We start from the raw sequence: 24,182 nt of genomic DNA, 5'->3' as shown, positions 1-24,182 counted from the left end.
GTGCTTGGGGAGGTCTCTGGGCCACGTATGTACTGCCCCATGCATCAAACTGGTCATAAACGGAGAAACACACACCGCCCATTTGTAGGAACTGTCTCTTTAAGACGAGCGGATAGCACTTCCTCCTTTGTGTGATGTCACACACAAGGTAACTCCGCCCACCACGACCAGTTTTTTTTTTTTCAATTTTTATGAATGCAGCTTAGGTTTCAGTTACTTGCTGGAGAGGTTCTCATTCTCTCTTCTGATTGGCCAAATGACCTGTGCCTGCCAGAGCTCCAGAAAGAGGCAACAGAAAGGGGCAATATAGACGATATTAAGCAGATCACAGGTACTCAAAACCAATGATACATCTTGTTAGGGATATCAGCAGGTAAATAAACCCAGAGAAAAGTGCACGGCATGAGGCCTTTAACTTAATTGATAAAGCTGCAGTGAATCCTCTCAGCTCTGTTTGTTTGGATGTGGTGTTTTTGCTCCCCCTAGTGGTCGATACATGTCACTGCTGCACATCCTTTTAGTGAAATGCACTTTTACCACCAGAAACAACATGTTTTTTTGCCAACATGTCTATGATAGACGTTTTTAAACTTATTACACAGTTGCCATAACAACTTTAAAAATACTCATATAAGAACATAAGCAGCAGCATCCAGAGCAGAGGCCATTGTCTGCGTTGACCACACACTCAGACAGCTGTGATTTGGGAGCCGTTGTTTCTGATGTTATTACAGATTTAAAATGGAAAAACTTTTTCTTTTTTCTTTCCCCCTCCATCATCTTTTCCAAACTCTCTTGACTCAGCCTTTCAGCCGCGGCGGCCCGTTGGCTTTTATATAAATAAGTTTTTCTGGCACTTAAACACGAATGTGAAGTGGAGGACAGTGAGTCCTTGTGTGTTCTCAGGGCAACTTCTAATTAGCGGTCGTGTGTTTTTTTTTGTGTGTGTGTCCGTCCTCGTGCAGACTGTCCCCGAGGCTCGGTCGCTGCGGGTCTTGGTGGTTTCCTTCGGCGGCGTGGAAGGAGCTCAGCTGTGGCTGCAGCAGACTGGATGTACCTTTGACATGCTGCTGGATCCACAGAGGAAGGTCAGGACGGGGCTTTTTCCTTCTTTTTTCCATTTTTGATAAGTGGTGTTTTAAAGGAAACGAACACAAGTCAAACATTAGATCCAATCTGGCATCAAGAATCCACCACACCAGCTACCACACCTACAAATGCTATGGATTCATATTCTCTTCTTCTTCCATTTCCTCCATAAAAGTAAAAAAAACTGTTGCAAAATTACATAAAACTGACCCTGAAGTGAGAAATTCATCCTCTTTAGGCTAAAATATTGCATAACCAACAACTAATCAATATTTATACATGAATATGGTAACACTTTACAATAAGGGTCCCTTAATTAACATTAGTTAGTACATTATTAAGCATTAATTAATATATTAACAATCATTATTATGTATTACTTAGGATTAGGAAACAGATTAATTAATGTAGCCTATTAGTAAGCAGTTAATTCATTTTTACTACTCAAAGTTAGTTAATAAATTTAAAATTTGAATAATGTAATTAGTTATCATTATGTATGCATTAAACATTAGTTTATGTATTAATGCTTAGTAATGTACTAACTAATGTTGATTAAGGGACCCTTATTGTAAAGTGTTACCATGAATATTTGAATAAAATGAGAAGGAAATTAAAATAAATCCCCCAAAAACCATGATTTAGCTTCTGTGGAAATTAATTAAAAAAAACACCCATTATGTTGTCTTTACATATTCATTAACCTTTATTTCTTGTGTTTGGATGTTGTTTATTGATGATTTTATCTGATGCACTCCTCTGTGAAGTGTCCTTGAGTGGCTTGAAAGGCGTTCTCTAAATAAAATGTATTATTATTATTATTATTTATTCTCGAAGGACATTGAGGTTACTCTCATTTTCAATGTCGTTGAGTTGAAAAGCACATTAAAAAGCATTGGCAATGATTACAAACAAAACAATATCTACATTCACAAAGTTCAGTGACAGGTGCATGAGAGTTAAAGTTGTAGTCGTGGAAACTGAAGGTCTGACTCAGCGCCCTCACACAATGACGCTGCGGTTCGGGGCACCGGAGGTTTTACCAGCTGTTTGATGATGTGTCATAAAACTCTGGCGAGCTGAGAAACCTTTTAGAGGTTTAAAGTCACTCAGCAGATGTTTGCAGATGTGAAATGGAAACAGGGGCAATCGACCAAATATGGAGAAACAGAGAGAGGACTTTCCACATAACACAGTGGCGATTATTAATCATCAAGTGTGTGTACGTGTGAGTGTGTGTGTGTGTGTGTGTGTGGTTGGAGAACCCGATCAGGACATCCAGTAGATATTTATCATTCTGCTGAATCCAGAGTGGATGTTTTTTCTTTTCTTTTCTTCTCTCACTCTCTCCGTCTTTCGGTCTTTTGAGTGTTTTACGACCTTTTCCTCTGACGTCGTCGTCCTCGTCTCCCGTGGTCTTCCAGGTCTACAGGAGTTTCGGTCTCGGCTCGTCCTACGCCAAGGTGATGAAGTTCAGCTGCCTGCTGCAGTACTCAGAGTACGGAGTCGCTAACAGAGACGCCCCCGACGTCCCCCCGCGTCTGCTGGAAGACATCTACCAGGTACCGAGCGGACGAGACGGAAAAGAAGTCACACGCTGAGCAAATATGTGGTGGAATACAGAAACTCAGCTCTAAAAACTCCTCTTGTCTGTACAATATTAATATATACATTATTAGATGGTAAAATAAAAAATACACCTTTAATATAAGGCCTGATAAAATCAATAAAATCAAATAAACTTTATTTGTCCCAGAAGGGAAATTTGTCTTGGGCAAGTGGCGTCGTATCAGCTGCTTTGTACTTGCAATACATACATACTTACATACACTACAGTAGTAACAATGGCACACATATCCAAGAAAGAAAAGAGAAAAAAAAGAAAGTGCGGAGAGTGCAATAAATCGTTTAAAATACTTATAATACAAGTTCAAATAAAAACATACAAAAAAACTAAAAAAAAAAAGAATTAATTATGAGTGATCATAGTTAAAATACACCTCAAAAGGACAGTTTCCAAGTCTTGTGTGTTACGCTGCTTTATTCAAATGCAACTTTATTCAATTGAAAAAAAAATATTGTCCATAAATCTGCATAAAAAATATATATATGCTTGAATGATAACAAGTGGAAACTGTGAGCAGCTGATTCACACTAAAGGTCAAAGTGTCAGTGTAATTTAATTGTGCGTCCAAAATAAAATGATAACATTAAAAGGAATTTGCATTAACATGTTGTTATTGCATTAAAGCTATGGTCGACATAAACTCAGCTGTATCAGCAGCATCACTTCTCAGGCTCAGATCTTGGCGGAGCTTTCTCTCCATCGGTCAAACGATGACCTGATATTTACTTTCGTTTTGTTGCATCTCCTCTTCCTCTCTGTCTTTTCAGTGGCAGAGCAGCGTTTTCTTTCGGTCTTCGCCGGTGGGGCAAGCAGAGGCCGCTCGCTGCTGTCGCTCTCTTTCTTCTCCATGCCTGAAACTGGTGTAGCCGAATTGTTCAGGGCCTTAATACAAACCGCTCGTGGTTTCAAATGCAGAAGGAGGTTGAGATGAGGCGAGATGAGACGAAGAGCAGGGGAGTGTCAAATTGAGGGTACGAGAGAGAGCGAGAGTGCAAATTGGAGCAAAGAGAAACTCCCATACGGACCGAATGGCTGTGATTGGTCAATTTCTTTGCATGGATTTTTTTGGTTCCTTTTGCTCTTAACGTTGTGTAGGCCATGATACTTTTGGGACATTGATCAATCTTTCTCAACGTCAACTCTAGCTTTAAGTTTAAGCTTGACAGCCCAAATTCACTCACTGACTTATTCATTTAAATGTGTGCATCATTTGAACTCATAACAGCTGAAATTTTTTGTCTTTAAACCAGATTTTAAGACAGGACGACATGACGAGATAATAAACCACCTACAGACTCTCGTCATGTCAGAATAAATCACCAGTGATGGAACATAACTCCCAGCTGTTTGAGATTAAAACATGAAACCCCATGAAATACACATTGTTACTTTTACTGCTCACAGTCAGTCAGTCGTGTTTCGGATCGACGTTTCCTCCTTCTGCTCTGGTTTCATTTAAATAAACGTCTGAGGCCCGAAGACGACGGATTAGTCAACATTTCACAACAAAACTGAGACTCAAGAGAAAAGTTCTTCCCTCATTAAAACGTTACACAACCTCTTCAAATTTAGCCTGTGGCTCCTAAAATAGGTCCTCGACTCCTGGGATGGAAACCAGTGGGTTAGATTACGTCAGTGTGTATAAAACAGTTTAAACAGACCGACTCCACCCTGAGCAGCTACAACAGTAAAACACTGCTCACACACTAATGTTTAAAGGTTAATATGACTTATTATGACTAAAATGTATCTTAAAGGGATAGTTCAACATTTTGGCAAATTGACCCATTGCCATAATCCCTATTATATAGTTTTAGGAGTAGGTTAATTGTCGGTGCAAGCTATTTTTAGAACGGCGGATCAGAACCGTGAGCTGCTCAGAGCTACGCTACAGAGGCTCATGGGATTTCTTGGTTTCTCTCATCAAACTCATCAAATACACAATCCAACAACTCCAAAACGCTCTGGTGGACAAGTTGTGACCTGCACATTCACCACGCTATGAGATAATAACAGAACGTTATATAAACAGAGTTGTTTTAGAGGGAAATGCAGAGACTGCTTGATGAAAAACTGTCCCTGAAGGCAACGCGCATCAGCGGTTTTGCATGAATTTACCCCTAAAACAACTCTGTCTGGTAACGTTCTGTTATTATCTCATAGTGTGGTGAATGTGCAGGTCACAACTTGTCCACCAGAGCGTTTTGGAGTTGTTGGATTGTGTATTTGATGAGTTTGATGAGGGAAACCAAGAAATCCCATGAGCCTCCGTAGCGTAGCTCTGAGCAGCTCACGGCTCTGCTCCGCCGTTCTAAAAATAGCTTGCACCGACAATTAAAGGTAACAAACCTACTGCTATGACTATAGGGATTATGGCAATGGGCCAATTTGCCAAAAACGTTGAACTATCCCTTTAAACCTGCAAGATTGTAACTGATGTTGTTTTTTCACTGATTTGTTTTGATAATATGATGATAAAACATTGATCCAGCTTTAATTTGTCGTGTTATTCCAGTTGGGTGGAGACTTTTTGCTGGATGAAGCAGGGAAGGTGATTTTCTCTCACCCGTCTAAAAACCCTCTGGACCGGCCGGCTGTGACGGACATCCTGCAGGCCGCCGCCGCCGCCCCCCACTCTGCTCTGAAACATCACCTGTAAACATCTGGAGCCAGGGGTTTGATTTTATTTATTATTTTTTTTAACACGGCGTTGACACCACAGAAGAAGATCAGCTCTTCGTCTCACGTTGATGACGTCACACCTCGCTCTCACGACGCCGTGAAGAGGCGTGACCGATGTGAAACTGTGCGGCGAAGACAAACTGAGCTTCTCTGTCGTGTCGACGTTGTCATGACAGCGTTTTAATACTAGAGCAGATGCCTCCGCTGACACCAAACATCCAAACATCTGTTTGACTCTCAGATTCAAACATTAGGTCCTTAAAATGAGTTTGGTACCAACCAGTTCGGTACTTTTTGCAAAATCCTTTGAGTTGTGCTACTTGAATACAATTCAACATCAATGTATTTAATTTTACATTATATCAAAGTTTTTAAATTTTTAAAATATATTGATTTGCTTTAGGAAATGTTAGATATTGGACAATTTATAATTTCTTCAGGCTTTAATTTAAAGGTACTTTGTATTCTGGCGTCTCCAAGTGACAGCGAGAGGAAATATTTTTAATTTTGAAATGTACGTTAACTACATTACCCTAAAATCATAATATACCAAGATACTGTTGTAATGTCTACTTCATTAACTGATTTTCTTAACAATGGCTGCAGAAGTTTTTTATGTAAAACTTTTGTCGCACTATGAAATATTTAGAAAAAAATACATATAATTCCTGCTGCAGATCATATCTTCTCATTTATCTACATATATTATATATATCAGATATCCTAATATATCAAAAATGAAATAATCTTGAACTGTTGGATGTTAACAATCACCCAGGTATCGAACCTTAATGTGAAGAAACTACTGTATCAGATAATGTGAAGTGTCATGCAGTGTTCATCTTTTCTACTTTACTATTATTATTTAATCTGATTGATCCTGATTGAGACCAACAATTTTAACAGTTGTATGTAAACAACATTATTGTACTGTTTTAACATTTCTTTTAATAAATTAAATAAAGTTCTTTAAAGAAAAACATTCCTCTATTTAATAACTTTTTCTCCGATCAGAAAATGATGCCGTGAACATGTCGACGTTTTAGTAAAAGATTTATTATTTAAAAACATTTACATTCAGACTTTTATGTACAGGACGACGTTCTCGCTTTACAAACTGTGGGACTCAGAGACTCTCGGCTCTAGAAATGTTGTTGCTTCTGTTCAACCCACAAATATACAAACTGATTTAATGCCTGGAGGAGGTTCAGTTTTGTGCTGATTCTGGAAACTTTGGACAAATATTTAAAATCCTGTGCATGAGTTACATTCACATCCCCGCAGCCGCATGAATAATACTAATATTTGTATTAGTAACACGATCTGATCAGAGTGTTATTCTGTGCTTTCATTCACATTTGTGCGCAATTGAGACATAAAAACCTAAAATATAATGAAATATTTTCATGACTGATGCTGCTTTAACAATGCTACACAAATATTACCTTATACTGGCTTATTCAATAAAGAACACAGACCTTTGCACACAACCACTCCAGGTATACCGGTATTTAAAGTGTCTTTTTAAAGGGAAATAAGTTATTGGATGTTTTATTTCTATCGAACAACAGCTGGAGGTCAGACCTAAAGGGATAGTTCAACATTTTGGCAAATTGGCCCATTGCCATAATCCCTATAGTCATAGCAGTAGGTTCGTTACCTTTAATTGTCGGTGCAAGTTATTTTTAGAACGGCGAAGCAGAGCCATGAGCTGCTCAGAGCTACGCTACGGAGGCTAATGGGATTTCTTGGTTTCCCTCATCAAACTCATCAAATACACAATCCAACAACTCCACAACGCTCTGGAGGACAAGTTGTGACCTGCACATTCACCACGCTATGAGATAATAACACAACGTTACGAGACAGAGTTGTTTTAGAGGTAAATTCATGCAAAATTCATGCAAAACCGCTGATGCACATTGCCTTCAGGGGCTGTTTTTCAGCAAGCAGTTTCTGAATTTGCCTTGAAAACAGCTCTGTCTCGTTATTATCTTATAGCGTGGTGAATGTACAGGTCACAACTTGTCCACCAGAGCGTTGTGGAGTTGTTGGATTGTGTATTTGATGAGTTTGATGAGGGAAACCAAGAAATCCCATGAGCCTCTGTAGCGTAGCTCTGAGCAGCTCACGGCTCTGCTCCACCGTTCTTAAAAATAGCTTGCACCGACAATTAAAGGTAACGAACCTACTGCTATGACTATAAGGGATTATGGCAATGGGCCAATTTGCCAAAAATGTTGAACTATCCCTTTAAAGGTGCAGGTGGGAGAGTGTTTCAAGTATTAAAGTGCCACCCTGTCGTCAAACTCGCACAGATAGTTCATGGTCCGGTCGCAGTAGTGGTCCCACCAGTCGCCGTCGTCCGACGACATGGCCACGCAGTTCTCCCGCCGGCCGCCGTCCGGCTGGCTGGACAGGAAGTGCTTGCGCCACTGGAAGTAGGAGACCCGGGTCCCGTCGTCGAACAGGTACATGCCCTCGGAGCGCAGGTCGTTGACGCCGAGCCACACGGGCCAGTTCCCCGGGTGGAAGAAGGCCTTGACGTAGTCGGCCAGGGCCTCCTGCTCCTTGCGGTCGCGGGGCATCGCCATGCGCCCGCCGCGCTCCACACACTTCTTCGACGCGCCGGCGTAATCCTCGTAGCTGTTGTACACCAGGTAACATTTGTATCCCATCCTGCGCCCTTTCTCACAGCCTGAACACAGATAAACAAGAGAACGCAAGATTTATCACATGTTTAAATGAGGATATTTCTGTCTTTATCGGCCTCCAGAGGTTGAATCAACAAACTCAATACAAAACATAGCTAAACCTGTTTTCATTTGGAGTCAGGTTAGAGTTAGCCGGATTCATTTAAGTTACGTTTTCTACCTCTTTTGTTTTTGTTTTGGCCTCTAACATCTCCCAGTGGAAACATCAGCCTCTTTAACCGTCTTTCAATGTGTCTGTTTAAAGTTGCACTGTCACTTGTCCCACAGCTCGTATAAAAATATTGATGAGTGCAGCTTTAAAATTTAACTTTTAAGCACCAAATATCAGAGTAAATGTCATCAAGAACAAGGTCTGGAAAGTAAAGTCTGGTAAAAAATAAGCTAAGACAAGAAAATATAAGATAAGATGAAGAAATTAATATATGACACAGTTGCACAAAAGAGAAGCAGGACAAGGGGGAAAATGTATTTTACAATACTTAGAAATAAAATAAAATGAGAAAAAAAATAGGAATAGAAAATCTATAAAAAATCATGAAACAACTTCTCAGATTAGCTACAACAGTTTGGACCAACAATAATGTTGTTCAGAATTGAGCCACTTGTTATGAACTCACCTTTTTGATACGAAATATAAAAACGTAGACAGATTTTGTCCTAAATGTGATTAGTTCTTGTACCTCACTAGTACCTTATTGCATGTTTACGTAACACACGTTTCAATTCTTGCCTATGTTGCATCCTGGGCCCTGTTTGTCACTCACTCACATTTTCTCCACATGGTTTTACTCACAGACAATAAACAGACGTAAGCTGATGTACAATCTTATCTGGACTGTAACTCAAATTAAATCAAATTATAGCAACAACACTTTTTATTTAGTCTGTGTGGTAAATTTGAAAAACGAGGAGTGACACACCTTAAAAATGTTATCTTTGTATTACTAACAGCCTACTACTATTAATGTTCATATGGGAACATTCCCATATGGATCAATGGTTTGCATGTAAATCTTATCAGCTGTTTACTTATTATTGATGAACCTCCTGTACCAAATTTGACCTTGCTTAGATAAACACATACATTTTCAGTTTTGGACGTTTCACTTATCCCTCCCTCTAAAAAAAATACAAACCCTAAGACAGCGAGAAATCAGAACAGATTGTCTGAAATCTCCTTCTCCATCCTCATGTTTTCACAGGGAATATGAAAGAAATAAAAAAACAACAACTCAGTTTTACCTTCCAGTCGTCCGACCTCCTTGCGGTTGTCCTTGCTGTGCTGGTAGACCTCCCTGACGCTGTCCTCCAGCTCCCCGACCTTAGCTGCCATGTTGGAGACGGGGAACAACACAGAGACAAGGAGACATGGATGTTATTTCAGGGAATTAATCATTTACTTTTCATTTCGTGCATGTTTCATTGATCACATTTAACATTTGTGGCGATGCAACTAAGTCACAACCTCAAGTCACAGTTTGACAAAGTTTGAACAACTGCTCTCTCAGTTTACGGCTCAAGGTGGCGCCACATCAGCTGTTTAATGTGTTTTTTACACTGTAAAATCACATTGATCGATGTGAATGTGCAGCAGCAGAAGAACTATGTGTAAAGCAAGAAAAGGAAGTGAACGCCTCACCATCCATCCTGGACAGACGGTCCATCAGCTGACTGACTTTAACGTCCAGCGTGTAGTGACCCACGTTCAGCTTGTGGATGGCCTGGTCCATACCGGCCAGTCTGGACACTGAGGGACAGAGAGGACAGAGATTTATATGAGGGGGGAATATCATAATGTGATACAGATATTTGACTTTAATGAGCATTAATAGTTCAACATGTTGGATGTTAAACGTACAGACGTAGTTGTATGAGTTTTCAAAGTCTGACACAGGACTGGTCGGCTCGGGTTCAGGCTCAGGAAGCGCGTCTGGGACATCTCCTCTCGCCTTCTTCACCTCTGGCAGAGAAACCTGAAACACAAACACACACATGCAAACACACACGCACACACACACGCTGATGTCACTGTCTGATTCACACTGTGAAGCTTTGTTAGGACTCATTAAAACTGAGCCTCAGATGCTGAAAAACAAGCTCATTACCACTGTTTCCCAGACACTACTTCTGTTTTTTATCGTCATTAGTATCCATTTAGGTACTTTGCCAACTTTTTTTTTTTTTTTGCTATGATTATGATGTAGCTACTGTAAGGGGGAGTTTGACTGATTGCGGTTGTTTTCAGCTCGAGGAGCTCCATGTATAACCATATACAGCTGCAAACCTCTGGGTCAGCAAATCATCGAATCTAATGTCAGCTGTATAAGTTTGCTTGTTTTGTTTTTCACAATAAAAGTAGAAAAAAGCTTTAAATTCAATGTGCATTTACACTCTTTACATTTTAATTTATATCTCAGAGCTAATAATGATCTTATTTTGACATACATTTTTCAAGGAATATAGGTACAAAGTGCTTTATAAGGCATAAATTGAAGAATAAACTACAAAACATGAGGTAAAGTGAAATATAAGAACCTTTAAAATGATTAAAATCATCTATAATCTCAGAACCAGTTGCTTGATAATACATTTTTAAAAGCAGAGCTGAAGCACACCCATGAAAACCAGTCTGAGAAGGAGCTGAACTGGTCTGGTCTGGTCTCCACAGGGAGGCTGAGCCCATGTGTGTCACACAACTGTGACCAGGAGGCTGCTTGCTTTTACTCTGTAATCACTCAGATGTACATGAAGTCTCTGAGGAGGTAAAACCTGCTGCTATCTGGGTGTGCCATCATTAACAATGCAGTTTCACCATGAGCTGTTGTTGCACCATTACAATACTCAACATGTCTGGACTGTGTCATCCATCGATGACATCACTTTACAAGAGGTACCCTATATGCAAATCATACTGTAATTCCCTGAAGCTGATTTGATCAATTTTTTGACTAGAAAAATATTGAATATTTTTGAGTACTTTAAGTCCCACCTTCACATGCATGAACAGATCTCTGCAAATAAACATTAACAATGATGGATCGAGGTCCAGAAATTCAATTAACAATGACACAAATATAAAGTTTAAAGTCAGAAGAGTGCATGTTTTAGAGATAGATAGATAGATAGATAGATAGATAGATAGATAGATAGATAGATAGATAGATAGATAGATAGATAGATAGATAGATAGATAGATAGATAGATAGATAGATAGATAGATAGATAGATAGATAGATAGATAGATAGATAGATAGTAAAAAAAAACACAGTGTGCTCATAGAGTCCTGACCTGTGTTGGTGCAGCTCCCTTCGTCCCCGCAGGAACACACACACCCAGTGAACATAAACACAGCAGAGCGAGCGAGGTGGCAGCCGGTCCCATTTTCTGCTTCCTAATAAACTCCTGCTTTTCCCTCAGCAGCAAAAAACTCCCTCTGCACCTCTGACTGACTCTCTCTCTCTCTTTCTCTCTCCTCTTGCAGTCTGCCCCTCTCTCTCTCCCTCCCTCCCTCCCTCCCTTTCTCCCTCTCTTTCACTTTTCTTCCCCTCCTGACCCTTGTGCTTCCCTCAGAGATGTGATCCAGAGCGCAGTGAAGCAGGAACAGCAGCAGGAATCTCCCATCAGGAACAGACAGTGAATGGGAGCTGCTGCTGCTGTGCTGTTGTGCAGCTACACACTCATCCACCCTTTCAAAATAAAACTTAAACATCAGGTAGAAGACAAACAAAAACAAAAATCAGACATCCTCACTGCACGTCTTCTGTCTCCGTCTTCTTGTCTTCTTGTCTTCTTGCCAAACAACAGGAAAAAGCTCTTTGTTTCTGCTCCCACCTCCCATTTCCACTCTTTGTGCCAACACTGCACATTTACACCCAGGGGGGGTCCCTGACTGTCCTCTGGAAACCATCTATCTCCAGTCTTGACATCTGTTCATGGACAAAGAAAACCAGCATATAACATATATAGGCTATAGGCTAATTGAGTTGAAAACAATCCGCTATAAGCACATGATCATGATGAGCTAAATCAGTTTAATGCTCATAATGTTGCACAAAACTAAAAAACAATCTGTACTCAAGCTCTTCTTACTGCTTTCAGTTGTGTTTAATGGGCTTCATCACATAATTTGCTCATGATGAAGGCACAGCAGCTTCTCATCCCTGTCAGTTTAACGCTAACGCTATACAACTATAACTGCACTTTTTTATCTATAAATTATTGTTGTGTGATGTTTATATTCCTCTTGTTTCATTCTGTTTTTTCTCTTTTATCCTGTTGCTATTTGCTGCTGCTGCTGCTGCTGCACAAATGTACACTTCCCCACTGTGGGACAAATAAAGGAATCTTAACTTAACTTTGCTAAAAAGCTGCCACTATATCCACAGGTGACATATAGAAATATCCAGCATCTGTTGATATGATGAAGGCACAGCAGCTTCTCGTTGTTAGTTTAACGGTAACGCTATATAACATTTGCTAAAAAGCTGCCAGTGTATCCACAGGAGACAATAAAATACTAAATGATACATAATATGATGTAACAGTGGCACAGGTAGAGAGAGGTCAAAAGGTCAAAGTAGACTGAGCTAATTTAGCTAACATTAGCCGCTTTAGCTGCTGAGTAAGTGACGTCATAGCAACAAAATCCACATGTTATGAATCTGGATTTTCATTTCTTATAAGAGGGATGTTTTAATTTTTATTGTTGGACATTAAATGTAAAGCTTTGTTTTGTCTCAGAGCTCCAGATTTAACCTTTATTCTTTAATTCACCTATCGTAATGTCTTTGCCTGTTTTATCTCTGGCTCCAGAGGTGAATTCAGCTCAACTACAGTGCACCTCTGTATGCAGGACACACACACACACTCATGCACAGCCGTTTTATTAATTTGGCCGAGTGTCAGCTCTGGTTTCCAACCTCTCGCTGGTATAATTGAATAAATCAATGGCAAAGAGAAATAAAGCTTCGTGAATCTGTTCCAGGGGAATGACGACATGAAAAGAAAAGAGAAAGACCTTATGTAAATGCCTGTGCATGCATGCGTGTGTGTGTCTGTATGTGTGTGTGTGTGTGTGTGTGTGTGTGTGTGTGGCTGTAGCAGGAGGTATGCCAGTTAAAATGCCACAAGAATTCAGCAGAGTTTCCAGGGGAAGCGACTCAGGCTCGGGGATCTGGAGACTGGGAGGAGCTCCGGCACCGACTGGGTCTGCTTTCAGCAAAGAGGGACAGATGTGTTTGAGTCTGCAGGACGGCTACACACACACACACACACACACACACACACACATACACACAGCTACTTCAGGACACGCGGGCCTATTCCAAACCTTCAAACCTTTTCCAGACGTCGGACAACAAGGGTCTGGAAAAAATTTGTGTGTGACTCTTAATGTTTTGACCTTGTTGATTGTCATGCCAGGAAATTACATTGAAAACAGTCAATTAAAGCACAGAAATTGAAATTAAACTGGAACCGAAATGATTTGTCAATCGTTCATCTGGAAATATTTCAATAATCAGTCAATTTTTTTAAGCTAAAACACAAAAAACATCAAATTTAGCCTCTAAAATGTGAGAATTTGCTGCTTTTTTGTGTCTTACTCCACATTAAATGAAATATTTATGGATTTAAGACTATTTATTGACCAATAAAATTCATGTAAAGGTGATTTTCGAAACCATATTTATCTGTGAGAACAATGCATTAAATAAAACTATCATGTCTGCACTTGTACAGTCAAACATAACAGGGCTGAACTGCAGATATTTCCCACTTTGCTCATTTATCATGTTGATCTCATCAGCACAAAGGCATCTGAGTGACTCAATACCTCACGCTTTAGCACAATTCTTCAGAAATATCTAGGGGGGAAAAAATTCAAGTTTGGAACAAAACCAGCTCTGTGCTTTTTTTTTTCTCCCCTCCGCCTTCCTTTGTAAACAGGACGTTTGGTTTTTATTTTCACTTTAATAAAGTGTCATGACTGAGGAACAGGCTGCTTTATTAGCTGCCTGCTTTGATGACAGCTACGACACACTGTTAACACAATAACAGCCTCTGTCTCTGTCTCTCTGTCCCCGCTGGAAGTTCAATACCGTGCAATCCTCATTCACCCAAAAAAACAGTTGTTGAAAAAATAAAAAAATAAATAAAAACTAAAATAGCAGCCAGGGAAACACAAAGGAGCTATTGAGGCAGTGGAAGTGTTGGGTGGTGGAGCAGGGAGGTGAGGCGGTGGAGCTGGACAGAGCCGCCTCAGTCCAGCGTGAGGGATGATGATGAACACAAACATACAGTAACTCAAAGGTCAACACTGATAGATGATTTCAATACACATGGAGATATTTACGATTATACTGCCCGATTCTGAGCAGTTTATGCAGAAAATTATTGATATTTTGTTCTATAGCTACACTGTAAAACACTGAACTGTATAAAGAGGAACTTGAATTTACATATAAAAGCTTGTTTTACAGGTCAGATCAATGAATGAATGAATGAAATGTAGTTTGATTTTCTTCATTCGATCGTCTTCAGTCCGATCTGGATGATCCTGACCTGACCTGCATGTGTGACTAATGGATCTCCAGTCATTTACAGGGCAGCACGGTGACTCAGCGGTTTGTGGTTCTTCCTGTGAGGAGAGGCCGAGACCACAGGTCGTCCTCGTGCTGCGACGGTTTCTCTGGATAATTAAATTAACTGAAATTATTAAATAGAATTACAGTTTTGCATGTACATTCATGTTTGTATGCACCTTTCCCACTGCTTGTATTTTCTACAGTAAGTAAACAAAATGTAATGTAAAAATATATATTTCCATACACAGGGATGTATGAAATGACAAATTCAGCACCTTTTTAGGTAAGATTCATTACCTAAAAATTAACTTGTTTTCAGATCATTTTCACTTGTTTCAAACAAATTTTCAATTGAAATAAGTAGAAAAATCTGCCAGTGAAAGCAAGTTTTTTGTGCTTGTAAGAAGAAACTTGCTCCACTATCAGATTTTTCTACTTATTTCAAGTGAAATATGCTTGAAAGAAGTAAAACGTGTCTAAGAACAAGCTGCTTTTTAATGTGATGAGTCTTATTCTAAGTAGAATTAGATTTGTTTTGACTAGAAATAAGACAAATATTCTTGGTAAGATTTTGAGTTTTTGCAGTGTAGGCCTACAATAAGATAAAAAAAAAAAAAAAAAAAAAACATGATTTATGGTTTGACACTATTTTATTGTTTTTAAACTAGTCCATCCCTAAAATCTGTCTGTGTTTTTGATGGGAGTTTCATTTCGACCACATCTTAGTCAGTTTACCCATTTACATAATAACTGCTGATTTTTTCCCCCTTTAAATAAACGTCATGTGTTGCTGCTGAACAAACCTTGAGTCTGAGGTAAGTTGTAGTTGTTATTTGTTGTTTTACTAGGCAGGGAATTATTATCTTTTGTCATTTTACCTTAATGTATGTATCATAGATTCAGTCTGACACAGCACTGCTCCTGCTTCCTTAATAAATCCTGCTCAGTGTTCAGCAGCACCCGAGGGAGACGGTGAATCGAGGTCTGACTGACTCTGAACTGGGCCACTGGCTGAGTCGTTTTAAAGCGAACAGCACAAAGTTTCCTCTGCTGCGCACCGGGCGGACATCCTTCCTTCCCTCCCTCCTTTTCCTACATGGACGTTTTCTGGATCTGGTAGAAATTACAGCTGGAGGAATTGATGTCATGGAGCTCAGAGGGAGGTCGACAGGAATGCAAACAAGCAACGAGGAAAACATGAATGAAAAAAAAAAAAACCTAAAAAAAAAGTGACCACCCTGAAGTAAAGACTTCTGGTTAACCGTCCAACTTGACTTCCAAGTAGTTTCTCCCTCATCTTAAGAAATCAAACCCACTAATGATGTTACATGTGCAACCACAACACAAACTCAAACATGTCGTAAACAGCTGTGCTTCTCCCACTTCTGCAGAAATTAGCTGGAAAACACCACTTGTTCTTTACCGAGGAATCAGGCTCGGGTCCAAAACGTTAAAGAGAACAAGACGAAAGAAGTCGAGGAAGACGAGAAGCAGGTTTGACTTTTCATTTATTGACGTCCTTCAAATCCGTGACCTCAAAATGCATGAGTGCAATATACATGTATAGCAGAAGATACAATCAGCGGATAAATATAAAATTCAGTAAAATAGTACTCTAGTCATGTAAACTCTGTGACACACGTGTTATAAATCACTACATGCCTGCCCGTTTACCTAAAAACACAACAACTTGAGTGCGTCTTAATATCATTATCAATGCACACTAGGGTTTTTTTTTTGTTTGTTTTTTTTGCTCAACACTAGTTTGAGGTCGAGTGAAAGTTCAGAGGGGGTGAGGTGGTGAGGAAGTGTCGTCAGGGAGCTAAAAACCCCATACAGGACGGGACAGGACATCTGTAACAGGTTCCCACGGCAGCCCGGACATACAGTCTTGTGAGTTTTTCCATGACTAAGTTAGTGCACTTCCATCGTCCTCCTGCTTTTTTTTTTTTTTTTTTGTTCTTTCTGAACACCGGTGGTTTCCACTCCGCCATCTAATTCAATGAATGTGTGTTTTTTAAAAGCTGGAAATCAATTCCACTGTATTCCTATAAAGTGATGTAATGGTAAAAACTCCGTGATTTTTTTTTTTCCCCCTCCATTCAATCACCAAGTTTTACAGCTTCCATGATAATAATAATAACGCAGGAATTCCATAACCAGCAGGAACATTGTCTGTAGTAATTGCACTGTGTGGGCCAGGACTGCAGCACTGAGCACTACTGTAACTCTAAAACTCTTCGATCTATAGGAATATATAGAGGTATAAATAAAAGCACATCAGAGAGCAAAAAATCTTCATAACAAAAAAACTTAAGAATGGATTTTTTTTTTTTTTTTAGTGTTGGCTGATGTAAATGTTTACATGCTTGTGGTAGAAAATTACTCTCGCTCGCTAGCGTAGCGTCTAAAAGTCCCAAGTGAAGGCAGCTACGTCACGCCATGACTGTGCATTCACACGGCGAGCAGCGTCACAAACAGGCAACAAGAGATACTGCACATAGGAAAAAACTGAATAAATGTGGCAACAGGGTATCACAGCTATATTATTATTATTATAAGTGTTAAGGGTTCCCATGTCTTAGCAAAATGTCATTTAAAAGCTCGTAGTGTCACAAAGACGACACAACTACCCCACAGGTAACAGTTGAAGCCTTCACTGGGGGTTGGTAAGTTTGTATTTAAAGGGGAACTATGCAAGTCAGGCTGCTTTTCCCTCCTCCTCTCGGCCTTGTGCATTTGTTTACAACGAAGCCGGCGAGAAATCCATCAATCAATAGAGCGGTACATGACGTTAAGTGTATATTTGTGTAGTCTTATCCGTCATCTGTCGAGGCAAATGCAGAGACTGCTTGCCGAAAAACTGCCCCCGACAGGAATGTGCATCAGTGGCTTTGCATGAATTTACCTCGAAAACAACTCCGTCTCATAACGTTACGTATTATCTCATAACGTGGTGAATGTGCAGGTCACAACTTGTCCACCAGAGCGTTTTGGAGTTGTAGGATTGAGTATTTGATGAGAAAGGAAACCAAGAAATCCCATTAGCCTCCGTAGCGTAGCTCTGAGCAGTTCACGGCTCTGCTCCGCCGTTCTAAAAATAGCTTGCCCTGACAAATAAAGGTAACAAACCTACTCCTTAGAATATAGGGATTGGCAACGGGCTAATTTGCCAAAATGTTTAACTATCCCTTTAACCATCACAATTACTCTGAAGCTGTCTAATTAAAGTAAAAATGTAGCATAGTTCAGGTAAAAATCCTGCATAGTTCCTCTTTAAATCATGGATTTCCCACTTTTTCTTAGTCGTTTGTTGTCGTGGCTCGTTAGCTCAGCATTGTACCATTAACCAGGAAAAAGAAAAGTCAGCAGCGTCGGCCCCATTTTGCACTCGTCATTTAAAAACGTGTTACATAAAAACGGCAGCAGAAGAATAAGCTCTGCACTTTCGCTATTTGGTTTCAGCAACAAGCTAAGAAACATCTCAAGTGATTTTTGGTTGCATTTCAGATATTTGATAGCTAGCGGACGTACCTGACGCGCATGAGGTGCTGAGTGTAACTAGGCTCGTTAGTTTTTAAGAGGACGGTTCCCAAACGTGTCTTTAACTGTGGGGAAACCTTGGTCCAGGTCGGTCGCGCTGTGTGAACGCACAGTGAGGAGCAGTGTGCACATTCTGTGAGGTTCGATCCCTGCTTGCTCTACATTTAGTGGGAGAGAGGAGGGGGAGAGAGGAGAGGAGAGGAGGGTGTTTTTGGCAAGACATAAAAGAAGATCAGACCCTTGTCATTGAGGAACCAGAGCTGTTTCTTCTAATACGGGGGGAGGGAAAAACACCAGCGCACACAGGCGGTGAGATAATGTCTTAACAAGCCACTGGAGATAATTATTACGAGAACATAATGTGGTCGTTCTAGAAGTTTTTTTCTCTTTTTTTTTTCTTTAAACCTAGATGTGTATGTCTGTAGTCATGGCAGTGTGGTCCTTCTCAAGAGTGATGATGAGGATGATTTCATTCAGAGCGGTGACTGGCCTCAGCTGTGGTTTTACCAGTTGTCTAGGAAGTCGAATCCAGTCTTCAGGATGCTGCTGCTGGTGTTGAACTGAGGAGGAGGAGGAGGAGGAGGAGGAGGAACACACAGGCAGATGTGGTGAAAACTCTTTTTTTTAACTTTCATTTCAGTTTATTACTTCACTGACTGACTTCAACAAATTCATTAAATGATGAGATTTATCAAAGTATCTCCTGTTTTTTCTGTAGAAAAACATTTACACTGAAGTTTCTTTGGCAGCTCAGATAAATTCCGGCGTATTTGCCCATTTCAGCTTCAGTTTGTTTGGGCTTGTGTGGAGGCTGTGAACCGTTCTCGGCTGCAGACTAAACATCCAGACACGCCGTGAAAAAGGTTGGGTTCGGTTCCAACTTGGACTGTGGAGCGATTTGTTTTTTTTTGGTTGGTACGAATGCAGAACCGACCAACCACCACAAGACCGTGTAGGAGGAACTCAAAAATCTAAAACTATACGATTAAATTATATTAAATCCGCCGTTTGATTGAGAAGAAGCATCCAGGAATCCGCTTTATTTGTATAGTAGGACGCAGCTAAAACAGTGGTTGTGTTGTGCTTGTGGCCTACTTCTGTGCAATTTGGCAGTAACTCAAAAACAATTGAGCTAAATATAGCGGCACCATAATAACCACCATCTGCACTCTGACAATGCAAGACCGTTAAGTGCTGCCTGATTTTAACTTTTGAGTACCCTATAAAAGAGACATATTATGCTGATCCATATTTAAGAACATCCTTACAGTGTTATAAAGTCATATGTCCACGCAAAGTTGCACAACATGAGCTATATGAGTCCTGCCGTAACCCACCAACCAGATTTCACGTGGTTTCCAGTCTCTCTGAACGCTTGATAACGAGATCTCCTCCGCAGGTTTTACCGTCAAATTAGGACGAGCGTCCAAACTGCAAGAGATCTGACCAAAACACGAACACGACACCCGCACCCCCAAACTGGCATCTATACGGAAACTCACAACTGTTTTCCTTCCCATAAGAAGACTAGGGGGTCCAACATATACGAACGCAACTCATAGCCGGCTGTGTTTGTAAAGCCGACCGGCTTGTATTTAAAGGTCCAGTGTGTAAAATGGAGGGAAAACCGTGATATCCAGCGTTCAGGTTCTAGTCTGCAGCGCTTATTCGCTCGCACTCACCCCTCCCGTTGGCAAAAAAACTTACCACGACTGGGAGTATTCCAGGAGCATGGAGCGATGAGGTGAAGATCTAAACCATTTTACGATATGTCTGCTGTTTCCTCCTCCTTCTTCTTTCCTTCTGCATTCTTCTTAGTTGGTTTATTTATGAACGCGAAACTTGCGAAACACACTCTCCGGCTGGCTGGATTTTCCATCCGGGCTGCCGTACAAACACGGCACTCTCTAAAGCCAGACCCTTGCTATATGTTTATATAAAAGAAGAATTATAAGGCTACGAAAACCAAACAAATTTTTATTATATAGCGATTATACACTGATACTAATATACTCATGGGAAGTATATTCAGATTTTGCCAATAAACCTTGACAAATCTTACACACTGGACCTTTAACAACGCAGGGTAAACAAGAATGCGTGGGTCTACACTGAGCGAGCCAATCAGAGGAAAACGAAGCGTTTCATAAAGTGACTGCATAGCGGTAAGGATTTTTTTTTTTTTTTTTTTCACATCTGTTCGAGACAACTAAGGAGTTTTTGGAGCTGGAAATCGTGCAGAACGATTCTGTAGGTGACACAATGGTGAGCAAAAGCAGTGAAATGTGCATAGATACGTCCCCTGTAATGTCTGCTCACCTGGGCGAAGGTGGGGCTGCTGTTGGGTGGAGCTTCCTCCACTCTCCTCTCCTTCTTCTCCGCGGCGGTGGGGACGGGCGGGGGCTTGGACATCATGTTGGAGGAGAACATCTCGTCCATCGTGTTGCTGACCGACGGCAGCGTGCTCTGGGACCGCTCCCACCCCGCCACCGTCGACGACACGCTGACGGGCGGGGCGGGGCTCGGCGTGATGGAGATGGACGCCGGCGTCGCGCTGACGACGACCGGGACGGGGACGGGGACGGGGGGAGGGGGCGCGGGGGGCTTGGGTGCTCTCTGCTTCGCGGGCCTGGTTGGAGGAGGCGGGTGGGGCTCCGCTGCCTCGGGCTCCTTCGGCGGGGGGACGGAGGTCTCCTGTAGACAGATCATCACACTTACTGCTGCTTTTCATTGTTGCTGATACAATTAGATATTTTACACATGTTTCAATAGCACAAGGTGAAACTAAAAAAAGAGAACTAGCTGCCCTTGAGAAGACAGTGTAGGTGGTTCATGAGGCTGTGCAGAGAATAAAAGTTTACAAAAAAAGTACAGACAAGGCGACAAGAGAGGAGCTAAGTAGGGCATCCAGAAACAAACTAGACATCACTGTGGCTTTTTTTTTCCTCGTGCAAATTGGCTTCATCCGCCATCTGCTTCTCTGACACTTGTGGAGGCTTCACAGATGCCATTTCTCTCCGCCTGCGGCGAGACTCTATTTCAGGATGCGTGATAACAAAAGTGACAAGTGTTGGGGTGGGAACTAGCTTTCTGTTGTTTCCTTTGTCATTGTAGAAAATGCTTTGCTTGGACCTCAGCATTTAAAAAAAACAACCAAATTGAAGGAACATTTTCAATTTATCATGATGTAGAACACTTGTAGACTTGAGTGTTTACCTGTCGGAGGTAGGAGGGGAGGGATTTCTCTCCCTTCTCCAGGGATTTGATCTGACTGGGGGTCAGGGACTGGAAGTCTGCCTGCTCCCCCTCCAGCCTGGACCTCTCCGCACTGATCTTCCAGAAAGACGACTCCTCCTCCGGCCTGCGGCCCTCGCTGACAGACACCTACACAACCACACAGCAACACAGCAACACACTTAGTGAGCCTGTCCTTAAATTAAATATTCATATAAAACTCAGCAGTAAAATTCCTAAAATCCTAAAAATAACTTTTGTTTAAAAAATAAAATTTAACTTGAGATGAAGGTTATCTAAGGAGTTTTCTCATTGGAAATGTGTACAATTCAAACAAGCTGACAAAGCGCTGGTTATAGATATGACATGATGTTGTTGTGGGACAAACACTGAGATGATCTTACATAATACCCCAACTCCAACAAAAACACAGACACTTCCATGTAAACACATGCAGCATTGTTTGGTTAGAAAAGGTGAATCATACCTTGGTTCCAAGTTGGTTGGAGTGAGGAGTTTTCACGGACTTTGACTCTGCATGTGAGGCAGAGATGGTCTGGTCTGTGGAGCCTGGCGTCAAGCTGAAATCTAGTTGACTCTGTGATCATATAAACCAGGAGACAAAAACAAAGATGAATATTTTAGAACATGGTGAAAATCTTGTGAAACATGTGAATGAATGCTTTTGATTTTGTTTGTTGCTTTTTTACCTTTGTCTCCCACGAGAAGGGGGCTGAATGCTCATCTTGCCAGGTAATATCCTAAGACAGAGACATTTACACTGTGAGTTACAGCTTAATATTACACATATAAACAGTGGCATGAAAAAGTTTGGGCACCCCATTCTTTTGCAGGGTGTTGCTTTCCCTTTTCATTTTAAAATTGTCCAAACAAAACAAAACAAAACAAAACAAAAAAAACTGATATTGCTAAAAAATATTGTTAAGGAATGCTTCCTGTTTAACACCATGCCTTTTGAAGAAAAAAAACCTCTTCCACATGCTTTAACTGTCTCACATTAACAGAATTTTTTCCCTTAACTTTGTCATGCCACGTACTCAGGGCCTCGCTACAAGAACGGTACAACAGAAGCTGTATCTTTGACTAAACAAGTCCAATAAAAAAGTAATTTTATTGTTCACACAAATCACAGTGTCTCCTGGCAAAAGAGAAAATAAGATAATTATACACCAACAAGCCAAAACATTATGATTCACAGATGAAACAGTTTGCAGGTTAATCTCATAATAATGATGTGCGTCTACTATGAGCACAGTTTGATTTTGTTGGATCTGAGAAAAGGGCGAGTGTAAAGACCAGACTACTGTGCTGGAGCATCTCCAATACGACAACATTTGTGGGATGAGCCCAGTCAGTGGTAGTGTCCAAGAAGGGACAAACCAAGACTGGACATATGGTGTTGGGGGATACAGTATGTGCTGGAAAAAGTCTGAGTTGTTGGTCCAACTGTAAACATCCAGGACTCAAGAGGATCTGCTATTAACATCTATGTGTTAGAATCAACGAAAAAGATTTCCCTTGCCCTTTAGCCTTTTCTCATCATTGAGGACAGGGATGTAAAACGTGTGGCTTGTGGGCCATAACCGGCCCGCCAGAGGGTCAAATCCGGCCCACGGGATGAACTTACCAAGTGTGAAAATTATATAGAGACAGAAGAGGCATGATTTTGTTGAAATTGCAATATTTTTCCTCAAGAAATTTCAAGTTGTTCATAATATGTTTTGTAAAAGGATAATTTATTTCATGCAAATACCAGAATAATGTACTTCTTCGCACTAAAACAAAGGGTAGAGGTCTAGTTATTTATAGGTTATTATTATGTTATATTATTTTACTGGTCCGGCCCACTTGAGATCAAAATGCGCTGTGTGTGGCACCTGAACTAAAATTGGTTTGACACCCCTGATATAGGAAAATTACATCTTTTGTCAGAACAAGTGAACATTATAGCATTCACAAAAAAGGTGACATTATTTTTTCCACCTCCTACTGACAGAAAGTAGCCTACAGTTCACATGGACATCTTTAAATTTGGAGGTTTTTGCTTGTTTGTTTGCTTCAATGAAAATCTGTATGTAACACTTGGAAAAAATACAGACATTCAGAATGTATATAAAAATAAAGTCATATATAACAACGAGTAATAATGAGTCTTTCAATCAATGAAATCAATCTGTGCTGCGGCTCACGTCACGTCACGTAGCGACGTCTTCAACGTATGATTCCAACGGCTACGTGGCTAGCTAGTAGCTAGCAACGATAGCAAAACAAGCTACCCCCCCGGCCTGTAAACACACCCACAAACCCCGACTAAATATGAATTAAAATGTGGTTTTTAAATACCTCGTCTCCGAAGTGAACTATCTTCTGTCCGGTCTGAATGAGCAGTTTGGGGTAACACAGCACTTCGTCGCGCTCGACTCTGTGCATAGCGTATCGGGCTCGGATGTGCGGGTCCATCATCCAGTTGTCGATGGCGCTGTCCTGCTCCTGCGGCGTCATCTTCTCCCACGTCGAGCCGTGCTTCTCCTTGATCTTCTCCCTCTCCTGCATGATCTTCTTCGCCATGGAGTTGATGGAGGAGAAGTACTCGAACTTCTTCTCCTCCATCCTGTGGCCATCGAGCCCCGCTACTACCGTCGCGGTGGCCATCTTTAGCCCGCTGCCTAGTTGCCAGCTGTTGTTAT

At 40.9% G+C, this 24,182-nt stretch overlaps 3 protein-coding genes and 1 long non-coding RNA gene across 5 annotated transcripts in view; 1 reads left to right on the top strand and 3 right to left on the bottom strand.

Moving 5' to 3' along the window:
- selenol (selenoprotein L) overlaps nt 1–6,373 on the top strand; it is an 11,729-nt gene extending 5,356 nt beyond the window's left edge. The window contains exons 7-9 of the mRNA XM_084001329.1: nt 966–1,088; nt 2,514–2,651; nt 5,232–6,373. Coding sequence (XP_083857455.1) covers nt 966–1,088; nt 2,514–2,651; nt 5,232–5,375 — 405 coding nt within the window. The 3' untranslated portion in view covers nt 5,376–6,373. The remainder of the gene's footprint in view (nt 1–965; nt 1,089–2,513; nt 2,652–5,231) is intronic.
- Nucleotides 4,848–24,182, bottom strand: cUnh1orf198 (chromosome Un C1orf198 homolog). 2 transcript variants are annotated; one of them, XR_014596443.1, is made up of 7 exons: nt 23,839–24,182; nt 22,185–22,235; nt 21,962–22,072; nt 21,457–21,624; nt 20,560–20,934; nt 17,830–18,800; nt 4,848–5,065 (listed from the first exon to the last, which is right to left on the bottom strand). XR_014596443.1 is itself a non-coding variant. In XM_084001327.1 (6 exons), exons 1-6 carry the CDS (start codon nt 24,145–24,147, stop codon nt 18,744–18,746), a joined length of 1,071 nt encoding a protein of 356 aa, XP_083857453.1. In that variant the 5' UTR covers nt 24,148–24,182; the 3' UTR covers nt 16,189–18,743. The 2 variants fall into 2 exon arrangements, 1 of the variants encoding a protein (XP_083857453.1); XM_084001327.1 differs by lacking the exon at nt 4,848–5,065 and having other exon boundaries at nt 16,189–18,800.
- clec11a (C-type lectin domain containing 11A) lies at nt 7,684–11,538 on the bottom strand (the record flags this gene model as incomplete). The annotated part of the gene is made up of 5 exons (XM_084000086.1): nt 11,402–11,538; nt 9,971–10,085; nt 9,752–9,859; nt 9,355–9,438; nt 7,684–8,096 (listed from the first exon to the last, which is right to left on the bottom strand). Exons 1-5 carry the CDS (start codon nt 11,492–11,494, stop codon nt 7,684–7,686), a joined length of 813 nt encoding a protein of 270 aa, XP_083856212.1. The 5' UTR covers nt 11,495–11,538.
- The window catches only part of LOC311007918, a 62,230-nt gene continuing 54,236 nt past the window's right edge, over nt 16,189–24,182 (bottom strand). Inside the window, exon 2 of the long non-coding RNA XR_014596444.1 lies at nt 16,189–17,589. This is a non-coding gene — a long non-coding RNA (uncharacterized lncRNA). The remainder of the gene's footprint in view (nt 17,590–24,182) is intronic.

The sequence above is a fragment of the Trachurus trachurus genome, assembly GCF_905171665.1.
Source record: "Trachurus trachurus genome assembly, chromosome: 24".
Taxonomy (NCBI): domain Eukaryota; kingdom Metazoa; phylum Chordata; class Actinopteri; order Carangiformes; family Carangidae; genus Trachurus; species Trachurus trachurus.
The sequence above is the reverse complement of the archived record's forward strand: the minus strand, read 5'-3'. Positions and strand labels throughout refer to the sequence as shown.